Source organism: Tamandua tetradactyla, chromosome 9 (assembly GCF_023851605.1).
Source record: "Tamandua tetradactyla isolate mTamTet1 chromosome 9, mTamTet1.pri, whole genome shotgun sequence".
NCBI classification, from domain to species: domain Eukaryota; kingdom Metazoa; phylum Chordata; class Mammalia; order Pilosa; family Myrmecophagidae; genus Tamandua; species Tamandua tetradactyla.
Window position 1 is genome coordinate 34,595,235 of NC_135335.1, and position 19,052 is coordinate 34,614,286.

The window sequence follows — 19,052 nt, forward strand, 5'->3', positions numbered from 1 at the left end:
GCCAGGAACAAAGAAGTCTTGTTCCTCTGGAGGAGGAAAGAGAAGGAACGTTTCCTAGAACCTGGACAGAGAAAGCACAGTGGAGGCGGGCCTTCTGAGAGGGTCCTTGGCCTGTGGCTGAGAGGACTGTGTAGGAAGGAACCAGAGAAATAAATATCCAACTTAATGCTTCCCTTCCCTCGGGTCTCCTGCTGGTGCTTCCATTGGCAAAACCCAGTTAGAGTTTCTTTATACCTTTGCAAATATACTTCATTTCTTCCCCCTTAAAGAAAATGATTTAAACCTGGTTCTGAACTTTTCTCTTATCATTCACCAACATATCTTTGAGATTATCCACAGAAGAGCTTCCTCCCTTTGTCCCTCTTTGCTGCGTAAGATTCCATTGTATAGATGTTCCCCCATTGGTTTACCCAACCCCTATTCCTATTATAACTAACACTGGAGGCAATAACTGTCTTCATTCATCATTTCACATTTGTTCAAATATATCTGTAAATAAATACTGTAGAGATGGAATTTCTAGGTGAAGGGTCATATGATTTATAATTTTAAAAGATATTACCATATCAATCTCCATAAGGGCTATGCAATTTACATTCACATCAAGTCTCTTGGATTTGTGTCAATTGAATAGGTGAAAAATGACACGTTAGTGTAGTTTCAATTTGTATGTATCTTATTGAAATTGAGCATCTTTTTATCATTTTAGAAATCATCTTTATATGCTTGTCTTTTCGTTGTCTGTCCTTTTTTTTAACTTTTTTTATTAATTAAAAAAAATTAACAAACAAAACCTTTAGATATCATTCCATTCTACATATAAATCAGTAATTCTTAATATCATCACATAGTTGCATATTCATCATTTCTTAGTACATTTGCATCGATTTAGAAAAAGAAATAAAAAGACAACAGAAAAAGAAATAAAATAATAGAGAAAAAAAAACTATATGTACCATATCCCTTACCCCTCGCTTTCATTTACCACTATTTCAAACTGAATTTATTTTAACATTTGTTCCCCCTATTATTTATTTTTATTCCATATGTTCTACTCTTCTGTTGATACATAGTAGCTAAAAGGAGCATCAGACATAAGGTTTTCACATTCACAGAGTCTCATTGTGAAAGCTTTATCATTGTTCAATCATCATCAAGAAACATGGCTACTGGAACACAGCACTACATTTTCAGGCAGTTCCCTCCAGCCTCTCCACTACATCTTGAACAACAAGGTGATATCTGCTTAATGCGTAAGAATAACCTCCAAGATAACCTCTCAACTCTGGAATCTCTCAGTCATTGACACTTTGTCTCATTTTACTCTTCCCCCTTTTGGTCGAGAAGGTTCTCTCAATCCCTTGATGTTAATTCTCAGCTCATTCTAGACGTTTTTCTAAGTCCTTTAATGCTGAGTCTCAGCTCATTCTAGGATCTTTGTCCCACGTTGCCAGGAAGGTCCACACCCCTGGGAGTCATGTCCCACGCAGAGAGGGGGAGGGTGGTGAGACTGCTCATCATATTGGCTGGAGAGAGAGGCCACATCTGAGCAACAAAAGAGGCTCTCTTGGGGGTGCATTGTCTGTCCTTTGCTTATATTTTTTGAGATAGTAACTTCTTCTAATTGATTTCCAGTTCTTTATATCAGAGGGAAATTAGCCACTTGTCTATAGGCGTTTCAGGTTTGTTTCCTAGTTTGTCAATTGCTTTTGTCTTTGCTTGTAGTTTTGCCCTGTAGGGTTTTTTTTTTTTTTTTTTTTTTTGCTTTTGTTCAATTGAATTTATGAATCCTTTTCTATTATGACTTCTGGACTTTTGAGTCATAGTTATAAAAGACCTTCCCTGCTCCAAGATCATAAAATAATCTTCACATGTTTTCTACTAAAACTTTTATGGTTTAATTTTCTCACATTTAAATCCTTGGTACACTTTTAATTTATCCTGTGATGAATAGCTAGACCTTTTCTCCAACCCCCAGATGTGCAGTTTCTTGAACATGAGACATTTTTAAGTTTTTTCAGTGAGTATTTGTTAGTATTAAAGAGCCCCAGGAAAATTCTGAGTAATAAATTACTTCCATTGCTCTTGTTTTAGGACAACCTGGTTTCTAATCCTGGTGCTTGCCACTCAATTACTATATGAACTTGGGCACTATATTAACCTGGTGGGAGCCTTCTATTTTCCGATTGGTTTCTGCCCAATCTATTCCAGAGGGCTGTTGACACAATTAACCAAGACAATGTTATTCCAAGGGCTGTGGATGCTATAAAATGTTAAACACTACGTAAGATATAGATAAAAATAGAGTCACAGCAGCACTTTATATTTGGACAGTGCCTATCACCATCTAAATACAACATCCCTCACAACCCTCACAACCCAGTGCAGTGTCTGGTACATAGTAGGTGCTTAATAAATGATATAATGAGGAATGCTATAGGGAAAAATAAAGCAGAGAGGGGGTGGGGAGAGTACTGGGGGTGGAGAAGTCCTCACTGAGAAGGGGACATTGAATAAATACCTCAGGGAGGACATAGAGTGAATTTTGTGGCCCTCTGGGAGGAAGGATCAGGAAAAGCAAAGGCCCTGAGGTGGTTAGATAAGCAAAGAGGCCAGTATGGCTGGAGTACAATGAACAAGGTGAGAATGATTGGAGAAGAATAAGAGGGGTGAGGGGAATACGGAGAGGGGGCCAGGTCATGTACCTCCTTGAAGGACACTGCAGTGATTTTTATTTTCATACTGCAAAAATGGAAAGAACTGTCGGGAGAGGGGTTGGGGGAGGGGTTCAAAGAGGGAATGACCAGACCTGACTTAGGTCCTAACTGGATCCCTCTGTCTACTGGGTGAAGAATAGACTGAAGAGGGGATATAAAAGAAAGCAGGGAGACCCATTAGGAGGCAATTGCAGACTTTGAGGCAAGAAATGATGGAGCAGGTTTCCACTGATAGATGAATGGATAATCAAAATGTGGTGTCTCTAGAAGGTGCAAGGGTAGTTCAGCAGTAGGAGTCCCGCCTGCCATACAGAAGACCCAAGTTCAATTCCCAGCCCATGCACTACCCCTCAAAATTTTTTTTCAACAGATGGTGCTGCAATATGTGCTAGTCACATGGAAAAAGAATGAAATGTGACCCCCACCATACAGCATATATAAAACAAAATGTAATGTTTCCAAACAATGGAATATTATTCACTCCTAAAAAGGAATGAAGTTCTGTTACAAGCTGCAACATGGATGACACTTGAAGACACGATGCTAAGTGGAATAAGTCAGACACAAAAAGACAAATAGTTTGTGGGTCCACTTACATGGAATATCTTAAATAAGTAAATTCACAGCAACAGAAAAAACCCCTCAGAGGCTGAGGGGTAGGGAATGGAGAATTATTGCTTAATGAGTAGAGTTTCTCATGGAAAAGCTTAGTAATGGAAGATGGTGATGGTAGCACAATAATGTTAAAGTAATTAATGCCACTGAATTGTATACTTAGAATGGTTAAAATGGCAAATTTTATGTTTTATATATATATATATATATATATATATATATGTTACTAAATTAAAAAAAAACAAAAATGGTGGGGCTGGGAGCACATTGGTAGGAGTGGAGGGCAGGAAGAGTGGTGGGATTCTGGATTTGTTTTGAACGTAGTGTGGATGGATGGAATAGGGTGCTGGGTGTTGGAGAAAGAAAGGAATTAAGGCCAATTCCCAAGTTTTTACTGACTAAATGGGTGGAAGAAGGAATAATTTGTTCCTCCCATTTTGCACCTGAAGAAGCTGAGGCTCAGGGAGGCTGAGTGATCAATCTGCCACATATGCAGACAGGGCTGCATATGGGTAGTGAGACCAGACTGGAATCTGCCTGCAGCCCAGACTCCCCACCAAACCAGGGGGGCTGGGTGTGGGGGCAGGGGCTGGGACCTGTGCACTGAGTGCCCTGCCCTGCTCTGCTCCCCCCTGCAGAGGGAAGACCCGTGAGGCACACAGCCCCACCAAGTGGGCAGCCTCGCCCTGGGACTGCCCAGTGGTGCTGCGGAAACTCATCCGCAAGGAAGACATCCGCGGGGGCTGCAAGTGCATGGTGAAGGCGCCTCTGGTATCAGACGTGGAGCTGGAGCGCTTCCTGGCTGCACCCCGCAACCCCAGCCAGGTGCTGGTGTTCGGGATCATCTCTTTGCAGAACCCGCCCGGCACTGCCCAGCTCCAGTGGCTGCTGGACACACTCCATAGTCACGGGCAGCAGGGCCGCTCCTCGCCCTGCATCCAGGTGGGTCTCGGTCCAGCCCCAGGTTCAGGGTTAAGCAGGGGTGTGGGGAGTGTAGCAGTCGGGGGAAGACCCCAGCGGTGCTAAGATCAGTGTAGCATCTGCAGGTCAGGCTCAGCACATCAGCCTTCCTTCAGTTCCTTATGGCCTTGGACTCTTTGCACATGCTCTTCCTTCTGTCTCCTCTCTGGACAGTTCCATCCTGTCTTTGTCTTCTACTCATGGCTGGTTCCACTTGCCATAAACAGCAAGGAAGGGGTTAAGGGGGCAGAAGCAGGTGGAGGGCTGGGCGGTGGAACTTGAGGTATGCCAAGAAAAGTCTTGTTGGAAGGTGGTGGCCGACAGCCATGAATCCTGTGCCTCTACTGTTAGGGCTCCTTTGGCTTAGGCAGAAATGCTCCCTGACACCTTCTTGACTGAGAGCTGAAACACCCAGTGTGGTGTTGGGTTTCACATTGTAAATGGAAAGGTCAGAAGCCTCAGCAGGGTGGCCAGAGGCATCTGGAGATAAAATGCAAATAAAACCAAAAACTGTAACATTTGCCTTATTAAAGTAATAGAGCTGTAGTATCCAGAATGTAAGGCATGAAAGAGACCAGCTTTACTCTGGATTGAGTAGAGCATATCTGCTGTGTGGTTCAAGTCTTGCCACTGGATTTCATCACCTGGGAGATGCCTAAAGCAGCATCAAACATGAGCTGGCAGCAAAGGAATCCCATACCCTGTGCAAAGGAGACTCCTAAGTCTGAAAAACTCTTTCTGTCTCAGAAGGGTCATCCTAGGGCTGAGGCAACAGTCACATCCTGTGGACCCTAGAAGCCTGAACTAGTGGATGTCTCATGGCCCTGGAAGGGGGCAGAGAATTAGGTCATCTCAGTGACAACCTTCACCATTGGATCTACCTGCCTCTGGGCAGATAGTGAGCTTCCCGTCGTGGGAGGTGTGCACACCAGATCTGAATAGTTCCTTGAGCAGAAGTTGGAGAGGGGGTGAATCTTTCCTGGCTGTGACCCTGTAAACCAAGGGACTCTTGGCATTCCCAAGACCACACCAGAATCTCTCTCTTGGCAGTGCCGGCACGACCCCTACCGCCTGCTGCTGTACGACCTGGACAGCCCCCTGCAAAAAGTCCCGCCCCTGCTGGTGAAGAAGTACGCTGTGGTGCAGGGCATGGTTCTGGTGAGCTGGAGTCCAGTGCACGACTGGCCACTCAACGCCACTCCCCATCTCAGTAGCCTTTCCCCTGTGGGGGTGCAGATATGGGAAGGAGAGGGAAGGAGGTAGACCCTTTCCAGAGAGGAGAAAGACTCATCCAGAGTTACCCAGCCCAGAGAGCTGTCACTGGACGTAACCCCCTAACCCCCAGCCCAGTTGGAGTCTCGCCCAGCCCCAGAAGCTGGAGGGAGGGGTGCTGCTTGACTCGGAGAGTCCAATTAGCATCATCTGTCTGTTAATAACTCTTTACTATAAAATGTATAATGTAAAAAAAATTTTTTTCATTTAAAGGAAAATTGGAAAATACAGTTCAGAAAATAATCATTTCATCATATTACCCTCATTTGTTCATTCAAAAAAATATTTATTGGGCGCATGAGGTCTAGGCACTATTCTAAGCACTGGGCACCCAGGCTGACAGATTGTGTCTGGCCCCTCAGTCTTTTTCTCTATAACTAGTTTGGGGTCCTGCTTTGTTAATTAATTAAAATGATATCATGGCCATTTCCCCATGCCTTTAAATAGTTTGTAACACCTCATCTTTAATGGCTGCACAATAGACTGTCATTTAATTTCTCTATCCCCTCTCCTTTTGTCAGACATTTCTTTTTGTGTGTGTGCTGTAACAAATAATACTGCAACGAATGTCCTTGTATATAAATCTTGGGACAGATGTCCAGTCTTGGAAATGACATGCAAAGGGTGGAGGCTTGCGGAGAGGACACCCTGCCCTCAGGGGTCTCCCATCTGATGGGAAGAGCTGAGCCGAGCCTTCGAATTAGTGGGGTTGGAGACAAAATGGGCTGGACCACTGTGGTTGGGTGGGATGGGGGCCTCTGAGCAGGGAAGACACCCTTCTGGCCCCAGGGTCTGAGAGGGCTTGTAGGTGAAGTGGCATTTGCGCTAGTTGACCAAGTAGGGGGCAGTGGCTGGGATGTTGGGGTCTCCCTCTAACTTGGGGTGCCTGGGTGGGGGCCAAACTCACCCACCCCTCACCCACTGGGGTGGCTCAGGCAGACAACACATTTCTTGGGCCTCCAGAAGCCTGGAATCCAGCACAAGCTCTGAGAGTCCCGTGGCACTGTCGTTCTGAGCCTCAGAGCTCACCGACTTTATTATTTAATGCCAATGTGCTAATGTGCTGAGGGCTTCTCCCCCTGTGTTTCCTTCCTTTGTTTGTCAACAGATGTTCGCTGGGGGCAGACTCCTTTTTGGGGGCTGTGTTTTGAATGGATACGGCTTCAGCAAGCAGAATCTGTTGAAACAGATTTTCCGGGCTCGACATGATTGCAAGATGGGCTACTTCCTGCCAGACAACTACAAATTTAGGTAAAACAGGAAACACATGGGACGAAGGACATGTCCAGAGAGGGATGGAGGGAAGAGAGAAGATAGATTATGGGAGCGGCACCAGGGAAAGGGGCCTGGACGGGGAGTGGATTCATTCCCCCTCCAGAATGCAAGAATGAAGTGAAGAGGGAATCAGAGAGGCCGGGGTGGGGTGGGCCCCTCAGTTTTCTAGGAGTCCAGATGCCCTTCTCACCCCAGTGAGCTGAGGTTGGACCCTGTCAGAATGTCTGCCTGACCCTAAGGAGATTTGGGAGGAGTATACCCCCAGAGGAGCCATGGAGGACAGGCGTAGTGACCCTAGCGTCTTGGAGCACTTGGCAGAGAGAACAGGCCAGACCAGGTGTGGTCAGAGCCCAAGAATGTCAGGAAGGGGAGATGCTGAAAGTGCAGAGAAAAATCAACCGAGCTCCTGTGGCCTGAGACCTGGAGAGGGAGGAAAGGTTTGGAGACTCCTGAAAACCAGTGCGTCAACAATCCCAGAGAAAAAGAAAGGTAGAGGCCCTAGGTTTAAACAAGAAGTGCAGCAAAGACAGAGGAGGGGATATAAATGCAGATGGAGAGAAGAGAGAGTGGGGACACCATCAGGAAGCCTGATTCTGGAGATGAGCTGAGGCTGCTGGAATTCACCAATGATACAAACCAAAGCAGGTGAGGAAACGGAGAGAGGACAAGAAGAAGGCAGCCTCTGCTTGGGATGTGACAGATGCAGAGTGGGAAGCGGGGTAGAGGTGGGGGTTGCCTAAAAGTAGTTGCAAAAAGACAAAAAGATGTTGTTCTTATCTGGCTTCTGGGCCCTTTAATAGGCAAGGACAGCCTCTGCCTGAGGCAGGCCAGGGGATGGTACAAAGGATTCCGCCATCTATACCACCTGTGTAACCCAGGCAGCCCCCTTACCCTCTCTGGGCCTTAGCTTCTTTGCAAAGTGAGAATAAGAGGAGTTTTCACAGTAGTGGGGTATGAGGGTGCGATAAGGCAGTATGTGCAAAACGCTGGCACATCACTAACATTTCCTAATTATGGTTGTTAGTGCTATTATTATTATCACCCAAAAGAATTCCAGTCTCCTGATTTGTGACATCCAAGTGTTCCAAAAGGACTTAGAGTTGCACTTACAACAGTCTTCAACAACTTTTGAGAAATGGCGGGGAAAGGACCAGAAAGTGAGACGCATCCACACAAAGTAGACACACACAAAGATGGTCTAGGCATTTGAAAGTGGAAAGGGGTGGTCTCTTAAAACTATAAATCAACAGGACTCATCCTAATTCTGGAATGGCCTAAGAGGTTGATGGTTTTAAAGCACTTAGGGAAGAAAAGAGAGCAAAACCTCTGTAAGAAAATGTCGCCGGAACTTTATGTGTGAAACTAACTGCCCCACACTCAGTGGTACGCAACAGTAAAGGAAGAGGGGTTAGCTAGAGGCAAGGTAAAGATGACCTGGTGTCCAGACTCAAGAATTTACCTTTCTCCCAAGCGCAGTGGGGAGCTGTGGGAGTGTCCTTGGCAGCTTTGTTAGAGAAAATGCTTCTAGGTCTCTGGGGAAGACGCCCAGGATGGGCCAGACCTTTGCTTTGTCCTGACCGCCCCCCCCCCCACACCCCCAACATCTGACACACTGAATGGCAATTCCACATCTGCCTCCACCACAGTTAATTCCTGGATGAGTCTGTTTACCCTAATTGCCCATCAATTCCTGCCGGCTGGGAACTTCCCTTGTTCACCCTCACAGCCCTTTGTCTGGAGCAGGGCCTGGCCGCATGGGACCCTGGCTCTGTTGTGTGGCCTGTACTCGCTTTGCTTTCCCCTGGGGGTCCTGCCCTGCAGCCCCATGTTAGCTTGAATCCAGTACTCCAGGGTGAAATTAGCCCGGAGTTCCTGAGACTGTGAGCCATGGTCTGCCCATCCTTGAGGGAGCAAGGAGAGGCTGGCATGGGGGGCAAGGTGGAATCCGAGTGAGCGCCCCTTGGCCTCATCTCCATGTGGCTCCCTGTAGCTTGCAGAACCACCGTTCAGTCTCCCCGACTTGCTCCCGGGGACCAGTCTTTTTCCTGTCACCTCCTTCCATCAAGGACTGAAGAGGGTGGAGCATGAAGGTGGCACAGTCCACCCTTCAGGGGGCAGCAGAGCCCAGATCCAGTCCCAGCTATCAGCCAGACCCGGTCACTGGACCTGCCTTTGCAGTGCTGACCCCATGGGCCCGCTCAGTTTTGTGAGCATCTGGAAGGGCTGACTTCCACGCAGGAGGGCTGACTGAGAGACCCTAGTGCAATACCTTCCCATCAGAGAAGGGGAAACTGAGGGCAGAGATGTGGCTTGGAGAGGAGGTGTGCCTGGACTGTGCCAGACTGAAGCAGGACCTCTCTGGGCCCCAATTATCTCACTGTGGAACTGGGACATAATTCTTTCAGGACGTTTTTTAGAGGAATGATTTAAGAGTCAAAAGCTGTAGGAGAGAGCTCCTTTCCATAGTGACAATGTGCTGTGTATACTGTCAAGTGCCCTGCAACCACAGAGCCCTATGTAGGCTATCATGTGTCCTGTAAACCCCAAAGCCCTATGTAAACTGTCATGTGCTCTGTAAAATTCAGAGCACTTTGCAAACTATCATGGGATCCGTAAAAGACATAGTCGTCTATAAATTGCTGCATGCCCTATAAATCATAAAGGGCTTTGTAAGCTGTCATGAGTACTGCAAAGTGCTTCGTGAGCTGTAATGTACCCTGCACCCTGCCAAGCATTTTATAAACCAAGATACTACGTAAACAACAAAGCGTCTTATAAACTGTCAAGTGCTCTGTGAAATGACAGAGTGCTTTATTTATAAGCTGGAATGAGGCCTGCTAACGGCAAAGTGCTATGTGTACTCCAATGTGTCCCATTACCCACAATAGGCTTTATAAACTCTAATGTTCCTTATAAACTGCAAAGCAAAGGGTCTGTAAACTGTAGAGTGCTGTACATATGGGGGGAAGCTTAACATTTGTGCCCCTGGATGACATTCTGAGCTCTCACCTGCCTTACAAGTGGCAGGGGGAGGTGGAGAGGGCCAGGCAGGGGAGGTATGAGGAGGCAGTATCAGGAAACTCAGCTCTCTCCTTGGATCAGCTGTGCGTGGGTCCCACGCCCTTGTTAGCTCCGCCAGCCAGGACCCTCCAAGGAGTGCACTGTGAGGAGCAGGCCCCATGCAGGGAGGAGCCAGCCCCCACAGGGCATCTTCCCCACACAGCCCGTTCTCAGAGAGAGCGATTTGTCTGCCTTGGCTCAGGAGACAAAGGCCTGGACCACAGAAGCCACAGTATGGCCTTGCATTAGATACAAGGAAGCAGGAGTTAGATAGGGGAAACGGAGGAGAAACTGTCAAACACTGGATGACTTTGCCTGCCTCTGCATGCCATGAAGCTCTTTGGGGTGCCCCAAGCCCTGGACTCCAACGTGCCCACATTCCTGAGGCCGCTGTTGGGGAGAGGGCTTGAAACTGCCATCCTGGCTGTGGAGGCCCACCACGGATAGGCAGTCTGAACACCCCAGGAGCTGCAGCCCTGGGGGGCTCAACAAGGGTCACCCAGCTGCCCTCCCTCAGAGACTGTAGGCCAAAGTCTCGGGGTGGTGGGGAGGGAACTGCCTCATGAGCCACGTTCTGTTCCGTGTCCCCTACCAGGGGCCCCTCAGGTTCCCCAGGGGAAATGTGACTTTCAGAAACACGTCCCAGTCCCTGGGAGCTGAGCCTGTTTCCTAGGGCTGCCATAACAAATTGCAAGAAACCGGGTGGCTTAAAACAACAGAAATTGTCTCACCGTTCTGGAGGCTGGATGTCTGAAATTGAGGTGTGGGCAGGGCCACGCTCCCTCAGAGCCCTCTTCTGCCTTCTGGTGACATTCCAACACTCTTTAGCGGTCCTTGGCTTGCAGTGGCAGCACTTCAGTCTCTGTCCCACATCACACGGCCTCCTCCTGGCTCTATCTGTGTCTCCTTCTCTTCTAAGGACCCACCCTGTTCCAGCATGACCTCATCTTAATTTAACTAATTCCATCTGCAATGACCCTATTTTCAAATAAGGGCACATACTGAGGTCCTTGGGGTTAGGGCCTCGACATTTTTGGGGGGAGATACAGTTCAATACATAACACAGTCCAGGGTCATCTCTTGACTGCCAAGCAGCATGAGATGACAGCTACGACGTTCGTAGCCCTATGAGATGAACTCTTCCTAGAGGGCTAGGAAGAGTCCCCACTCTAGGGGACAGCAGCTGACTGGACTTGGCTGTCCGTGGGCCGAGGATCAGCTTGCTATCAGATGTGTGATTTCTAAGCCGCTAGCCAAGTTCTCCATCTTCTTGTGAGAACTTTCATCAAGAGTAGTCTGTCCCAAGGCAGCCCCATCTGGCCAAAGGGGAGGTGTGTGTGTGTATGATGTTGGAGTGGGAGGGGTGTTGGGGTAGTTCTCCTCCCATCTCTGTGGCTTTGGCACCCAGTCTTGCCCCCACCAGGCAGATAAGGGGCTTGCTCAGGCTGCAGAAGTCTTAATTCGCCCAGGCTTACCTGAACAGTGCCTCAAAGCCCTAAACCCGGCTGTTTCACTTTGCTAATGCTGTCAGAATGCAATATTCCAGAAATGGGTTGGCTTTTACAATGGGGATCTTTACAAATTTACAGTACTAAGTCCATGAGAATGTCCAAATTAAGGCATCAACAGGATTACACCTTCTCTGAAGAAAGGCACATCTGGGGTTCCTCTGTCATATAGGAAAGCACAAGGCCTGTGTCTGCTCGTGTTTCACTCCCAGAGTTCGATGCTTTCAGCTCCTGGTTTCAGCAACTTTCTCTCTGAGCATCTGTGCATTCTCTGCTGTCATCTCTGGGATGTTTCTCTCTGAGCTCTCTCAGTGTTTCTGCCTCTTCACCTCTCATAAAAGGCTCTAGTGAAGGATTAAGACCCACCTTTAATTGGGTGGGTCACATCTCAGTTGTAACAGCTTTATCAAAAAGTCTCATTGACAATAGGTCTGTCTCCACAGGGATGAATTAAAAGAACCTGAACTTATCTGGGGTACATAACAGCTCCAAACCAGCACATTAACTTTTCCTTTTCTTCCTTCTGTGTCAAGCCCCTGCCCTAAGAGGGACCCCATTCCCAGCCTCCGGCCTCCATGATGGGTCTCCAGCTGTATTGGTTAGGGTTCTCTAGAGAAACAGAACCAACAGGGAACACTTGCAAATATAAAATTTATGAAAGTGTCTCACGTGACCGTAGGAACGCAGAGTCCAAAATCCACAGGGCAGGCTGCGAAGCCGATGACTCCAATGGATGGCCTGGATGAACTCCACAGGAGAGGCTCACCAGCCAAAGCAGGAATGGAACCTGTCTCCTCTGAGTCCTCCTTAAAAGGCTTCCCATGATTGGATTTAGCATCACTAATTGCAGAAGACACTCCCCTTTGGCTGATTACAAATGGAATCAGCTGTGGATGTAGCTGACGTGATCATGACCTAATCCTATGAAATGTCCTCATTGCAACAGACAGGCCAGCGCTTGCCCAATCAGATGAACAGGTACCATAACTTGGCCAAGTTGACACCTGTCCCTAACCATGACAGCAGCCATCATCCCTGGCCACTTACGCCCTGTTCCCCAGCGTCCCTTTCCCCTAGTACACAGCGCTACCATGGCAGACCCATTCCTCACCAGTTGCTTCCCACAGTGGCTTCCCCCAGCACAAGAGAGCCCACCCTCACTTGCCTCCCAAGGTGTGTCTCACTTTGTCCTCAGGCATCTAAACAGCTCTTGGAAAAGAAGAGTCAACCCAGGCTCTAGTATGAGAGTACAGTTTTGTGTGCTCAGTCCCTGGACTCCCTTCCAGGAGGGTGCAAGCTGGAAGCCAATGAGGAGACCAGTATCTGGAGAGATGTTTCTGGGTTGGCAGGACTGAGGAGCTAGCTGTAAGTTCAGGCCCTGGTGTGCTGACTGACTAGCTACACTAGGCTGCACTATTCAAATACGTGTAGTATGAATGAATGAATAAATGAAATGTCTGTGGAATGGGGTCTATGCCTCCTCCTGGGCCTTGTTCCCCTGAATTCCCGAAGCACCCAACACCAGCCAGAGATCCCAGGTGCCTCCTCCCCATAGAGCCTGGGCTCGGGGCCTGCAGGGGCCTTGGAGGGGCTGACCAGCCTGCCCCTGCTCTCCTCCCCTTCCTTCTGGGCTTGGCCCAGTCACCTCTACACACACCCAAGGGCCTTATCGTCTCAAAGCATCTCATGTAGGCATTCGCCCTGGTCTCCAGAGGAGGGGTTTACAGGATCGCTTCAACTCGGTGTGCAAGGTGGGGTCCCTGGTGGGTAGAGGGAAGCTTTAGCTTGCCAAGTGCAAACACTGTGGAAGACTCAGGTTCTCTAACCCTGTTTTGCTGTTTCTTTACTTTTGACTTCGTCTAGGACCCTCAGAATGAGGGAAGAGGCCCCAGTTGGGTCTTGTTGTCTCCAGAGGGTTTCATTTTAGCCCCTCCTTTGATCTCTGAGAACAATAGGGAGAGATTTTTTGTTTTTGAGAACATATGCAGATTTTTTTCCTTTTTTTGTGAGAATAACATATATACAGAAAAGCAGTATTTCAAAGCACATCACAACTAGTTGTAGAATAGATTTCAGAGTTTGGTGTGGGTTAAAGTTCCACAATTTTAGGTTTTTACTTCTAGCTTCTCTAAGATACTGGAGACTAAAATGGCAATATATCAGCAATCATACTCGTTTGTTAAACCCTACCTTCTCTGTATAACTCCACCATCACCTTTGATCTTTCTCCCACTCTTTAACGGTATTTGGGCTATGTGCATTCTATCATTTTAATGTTGGAAGGGGCTGTTGATAACATGGAATAGGGGGATGGACTAGCTGATGTTTTGGATAGGCTGGCCCCTCTGCTTTTCAGAATTTATCTTGTCTAGGGACCCATCTGGAGGTTGTAGGTTTCTGGAACGTTATTCTAATGCATGGAGCTTTGTAGAATCTTATATATTGCCCTAGGTATTCTTTAGGATTGGCAGGAATGGTTTTGATTGGGGTTTGGCAAGTTATGGTAGGTCGCAATGTCTAACTGAAGCTTGCATAAGAGTGACCTACAGAGTAAGCATCTCAACTCTATTTGAACTCTCTCAGCCCACTGATACCTCGTTTGTTAATACTTCTTTTCCCCCTTTTGGTCAAGATGGCATTGTTGATCCCACAGTGCCAGGGCCAGACTCATCAAAACGGACCCACTATACTGACCTAGCACTAAGCCTTTACTAGTATGGCCCCAGACCTGGACAGTGTCTCCACACACACCCCTGCCCAGCCCCAGCCCCAAGCCCGGCCTCAGCCTGGTTGACTGAGGTTTCTCTTGTAGATGCCACCTGCCCCAGCTGGTCCCCTCATCACCTCTCCCCCTATATTATCACTTGCCCACATCCCCTAGCAGATAGTAAACTCCTAGCACAGGCCAGGCACATATAGGAGCTCAAGAAATATGGCTGAATAGATAGATAATGGATGCATAAGCCAGTCTCTGCTTTGACTTTATGTCCCCTCTAATGAGCCACCTCTCCTCTCTGGACCTTTGTGGGTAAAAGAGGGACAAAAGTCCCTGGGCTGCTTGTGGCCAGGGCACTGCAATGTTCAAGAAGATCCCGCAACCTGGGTATCTGTAAACAGTGGGTGGCTGTGAGGTGTGGCACAGTGTGGGGAGGCTCCAGGCCTGAGAGTATTGCCTTGATCCCTTTCCCAACTCCTCTGCACTCTTGCTCAGCCCTGCTTCTCCCACTGCAGGCATTTCCTGGGATGAGTGCTGCTGGGGGTACAGAATAGCTAATGTGTGAGCTTGTGCAAATCCCGCTTTACCTGGAAGCCAGGGAAGCCAACCTTCAGGGATTCTCCCTTCATCCACCCTTGGGAAGAGAAGCCTTAGTACCCTTTTCTCTTGTGGAAGCTAGAAAATGGGAGGGGCATGGCCAGGCATGGGCTGCTTGTCCCAGGCACCTCCAGCTGTGGGGCACCCTCTGGCTTTGCCTCCCTGAGCGCTGCCTCCCCACCCCATCCCCACCTCTCCTGCAGTGTTCCAAGCCCCATCCCAAGCCTCGAGGAATCTGAATCATCAAAGAGAGCAATGTCAGAAGATATCCAAGGAAGCTTCTCCTCATTGGCCTTGGGGGACAGGATGGATAAAGAGCCCACTCTGGAAGCTGAAAAAAAGTAGGTGGACACACCAGCCTGGAGATAAACCCTCCCTCTGCTGGGCGGAATGGGAGTGGGGGGCAGCAGGGACCCAAATGCCAGTTGTGCGGCCTTGGGCAAGTCACACAGACATGCACCCTGGGCCTCAGATCCTTTCCAGTAATCCCCAACATCTGGCCCATCGTATCAATAAACTGGTCTGGGTGGTGGGGACCGAACGAAGCCCTTTGTAGACTGTTCCAAAACCCCGCAGCCCAGACCCAAGAATCTGAGAAGTGCAGAGACTGCCCTAGGGTTCCCTGCAAGAAACTTGCTAGAACTGTCAAAAGTCCACTAAATTGGTGGTGTGGACTGTGAAATAAATCTTAGTTCTAAGTGTTCAGCAAAAGTGTTAAAATCACGCATTTCTCATCAAGATAGAAAAGCAAAACCAGGAGCATCTAGGAAGACCGCAGGTGCCACTGGCACCCCAAGTTGGAAAAACACCCAGAGAGCAGGGCTCTGGGTTCTGCTCAGACTTGTACCTTTGACCCATTTGCCTGCATTCGTGTCTTTCTTTCTCTCTCTCTCTCTCTCTCTCTCTCGATATTTAGAGTGAAAGAGCCTGAAACAGAGCCACGGCACAGCAGAGGCCGGCGGGGCAGTAAGAAGGTGGCCAACTTGAAGAAACTGATCTCCAAGAAGTGATGCCGCATCCGCAAGGCCACAGGCCTGGTCACTGCTCCTCCAGCTCCCACCCCAGCACCCACCCTCCCCTGTCTCTTTCATCTCCCTCCCTGTTTCCCCCAGCCTCTGTGTAATAAACAAGCATGCTGCCAGCATCCGGGTGAGGCCTGGGATAGGCGGTGGCAGGCCTGGCTAAGTCTTGCTCATACAAGGCCAGAGGCCCCCCAGGCCTGCTCCAGGTCAAGTTCTTGTGCACTTGGGTCCCCCTAACCCAGGGCTTCCTTTATGGCCACATACGTGAGCCTGAGAATCTTCTCTGCCCAAGATCACAGACTTCTTATTCTAAGGACTCAAGTTCAGTGATACACTCACTCCTGGGGAAGCCACAGATGGAACTAAATTGTGCCCTACTATACTTCAATGGGCAGGGAGGAGCTCAGATTCTAGCCCAAGTGGAAAAGAGGGTTAGCTATGAGGGAAGAGGGAGGCAGAGAAGGGAAGGCAGAAAGGATGGAAGAGGAGGTAAAGGGAGAGATGGAAAGGGAGGGACTATGAGGAGGGGGGAAGTAGGAAAAGGACAGAAAGAGGGAGGAAAAAGTAAGGAAAGAAGAAGAAGGGGGAAGGGAAAACAAAAGAGGAGTGGGAATGGAAGAGGCAGGTAGTGATAGAGAAGCCTCACCAAAGGGCCCTGGAAATAGCACTTGGAAAGCCAGAACCCTGTGGGGCCATGGCAGGCTGGTGTCCCCACTTGGCCCAGCCTTTGGGAGATCAGACCCCCCTTCCCATAACTTGGAGTCCCGAAGAGTCCTTAATGACCTCAAGGGGTCTGGGACGGCAGGCCCCTCTGCTCTCCTGATTTATCCTGTCTCCCTGGTGGCACCAGAGAGGAGTGGGTGTGACACCAGGCCCTGGCCGGCAGCTCTGAGCTCACTCACCAGGAGCTCACAAGACCCAGTTTCCCAGGAGCAGGGGGAAGACTCCAAAACATCTGACTTGGTCACCGAGCCCAGGAGAGTTCAGTCCCTAGATCTGTGACCAGCTGTCAGTGATTCTTTCTACATTTAACTTACCGTGCTTCCTTTGTAAGGTATGCTTTTTTGAGTCTGTTATTATTATTTTTTTTTTGAGATTTAATTTTTATCACTTGTATCATTTATAAACATTTTTTAAAAATTATACCTTTTCCCCCTTAGAAATAGCTTTGGAATGGTCTGCTGTGTTCTTAAGCCTGCATCATTTGGTACTTAAGGACGCTGATTTTGGTTGGGGGTCCTGGGGGGGGTCTCACCACGCTGTCCCCCCTCCTCAGAGCTCAGATCCACACATGGATTAAAAGGCACAGAAAAAACAGTGTCATCTGTAGCCATGCTCACAGGCACCCTGTGGCCCTCCAAGGCAGGACTCTGTCAAAGTTGGAATGGAGACATCTGCTTAGGCCAGATCCTGAGATGAGGCCTCTGACGTCCACTGTGAATCCAATTTGGGGGCCTCTATGGGTGTGCAGAGCAATCTGGGCATGTACTTCAACAGTTGCATGGGCAGTGAGCACAGAGCTTTCTCTAAGGGCAGGCCCTCGCCCCACCCAGGGTGTTTCCACACTGACCTGGGGCAACAAGAACAAAAAGCTGCACCTACACCTCTTACTGGTAGAACGGACACCAGTGAAAGTCCAGGTCTTCATAATCAAATGGAGGAGGAGAGAGAAAAAGGCATGAAGCTTGAAGCTTCATCCTTTAACAGTGCCCCAACAATATTTACAAGCCAAGCATGATGGGAAGGTATTAGACTATTTGAGAAAGTTATAAACTCTTGTCTGACCTGGGTAGCTGGATTTTTCCTTCATGTTCCCTGTCATCATCTTCTTTGGATATAGGAAGGATCAAGGCTTTCTAAGGCAGAAGAGAGTGGCCTGATTTCAAATGGATACTCCAGAGATGGCACAGGCATCACATACATGCCATTTCTCTGTCGCCCCAGGTCCATGCAGACATCATCAATCAATCAATCACAGCACTCTTTCCCACTAAATACCAGTGATGCCTTCTTATCCATTTCAGCACAAAGGTTCAGGCAGCCACTACCAATTAACTAGCAACCTCGACTCTTCTTGAGCCTGTTTTAGGAAGGCTTCTGGGAGTAAGTGAGGGTGGTGTAAGACCCAGAGCTATAAGGTAGGTTTTGTTAGGTGGCCTTTTTTATGTCACCTGTGCCTGCAGGGAGGTAAATGGAGATCTGATAACTCACCTTCCAGGTGCTCAGTCTGTTAGGGAGATGTGAAACTTTCAGGAGCCCTGGGGAATCTGGGAGATGGGGGTAGGTCTCCCTTTCTCACCAAACACCTTTTCCCTAATTCTTATTCAAGCTGAGCCAGCAGAAGGCCCAGACTGAGGTTCAAAGAAAATTAAAACTGAAAAGCAACTAAAGGACTGGGTTATCTAATCCTTCATGTTAGAGAGAGGGAGACCAAGGCCCAGAGAAAGGAAGAGACTGCCAGGGGGCACAGCACTCGCACATTGCAGCTTTGGGTGAGGTCCTGGGGGCCAGATCCTCTCTGAGTGGGGGTTGCACCCAGGCCAGAAGAAGGCCTGAAAAAGTTAACCCTTTTAAGGGAAGTTAATAATTTCCAGAAGAGTAACAAGATAGCATTCATAATGTCAAGCATGCAATAAAATTCTCTAGATATGGGAAGATATAAGAAAATGTGATCCATGGCCAGAAAAAAAAAATCAATCAATAGAAACAGACCTAGAAAAAAAATAAGAGTGACAAAAATCACAATCAAGGTCTTTATAAGAGCTACTATACACATTTCTAATGATTTAATGGACTGCAGACCACAATGGAGGAGAGAAATGAAAACTATAAAAACTGGATGAAAAATCTGAAATGGAAAATACACTGGGTAGGATCAACAGCAAATTAGACACTACAGAAGAAAATATCAGTGAACCTGAAGTCAGGACAATATAAGAGATCCAAAATAAAGTCCAAAGAGATAAAAAGTCTGAAAAAAATGAATGAAACCTTGATAACCAATGGGACAATATTAAGTTGTCTAATATATGTGTAATTTGGGTCCTAAAGGGAAGGGAGAGGGAAAGATAGGCAGAAAAATATTTGAAGTCATAACGGCCCCAAATTTCCCAGATTTGATTAAAAATATCAAGCCATAGATGCAAGAATCTCAACAAATCCCAAGCAGTATATAAACACAATAGAAACGATACCAGGACACATCATAATCAAACAGGTGAAAATTGATGATAAAGAGAAAACCTTAAGAGCAATCAGAAACAAAACTTATATACTAAATAAAAATTAGGAATAAATGCTGATACCATCT

General features: G+C 47.8%; 1 protein-coding gene across 1 annotated transcript in view; it reads left to right on the forward strand.

Moving 5' to 3' along the window:
* Nucleotides 1-16,886, forward strand: part of C9H3orf20 (chromosome 9 C3orf20 homolog) — an 87,699-nt gene extending 70,813 nt beyond the window's left edge. The window contains exons 14-18 of the mRNA XM_077116434.1: nucleotides 3,971-4,274; nucleotides 5,343-5,450; nucleotides 6,673-6,815; nucleotides 14,924-15,061; nucleotides 15,637-16,886. Of these exons, the coding sequence (XP_076972549.1) occupies nucleotides 3,971-4,274; nucleotides 5,343-5,450; nucleotides 6,673-6,815; nucleotides 14,924-15,061; nucleotides 15,637-15,730 (787 nt within the window). The 3' untranslated portion in view covers nucleotides 15,731-16,886. The remainder of the gene's footprint in view (nucleotides 1-3,970; nucleotides 4,275-5,342; nucleotides 5,451-6,672; nucleotides 6,816-14,923; nucleotides 15,062-15,636) is intronic.
* The last annotated feature ends 2,166 nt before the right edge of the window (nucleotides 16,887-19,052 follow it).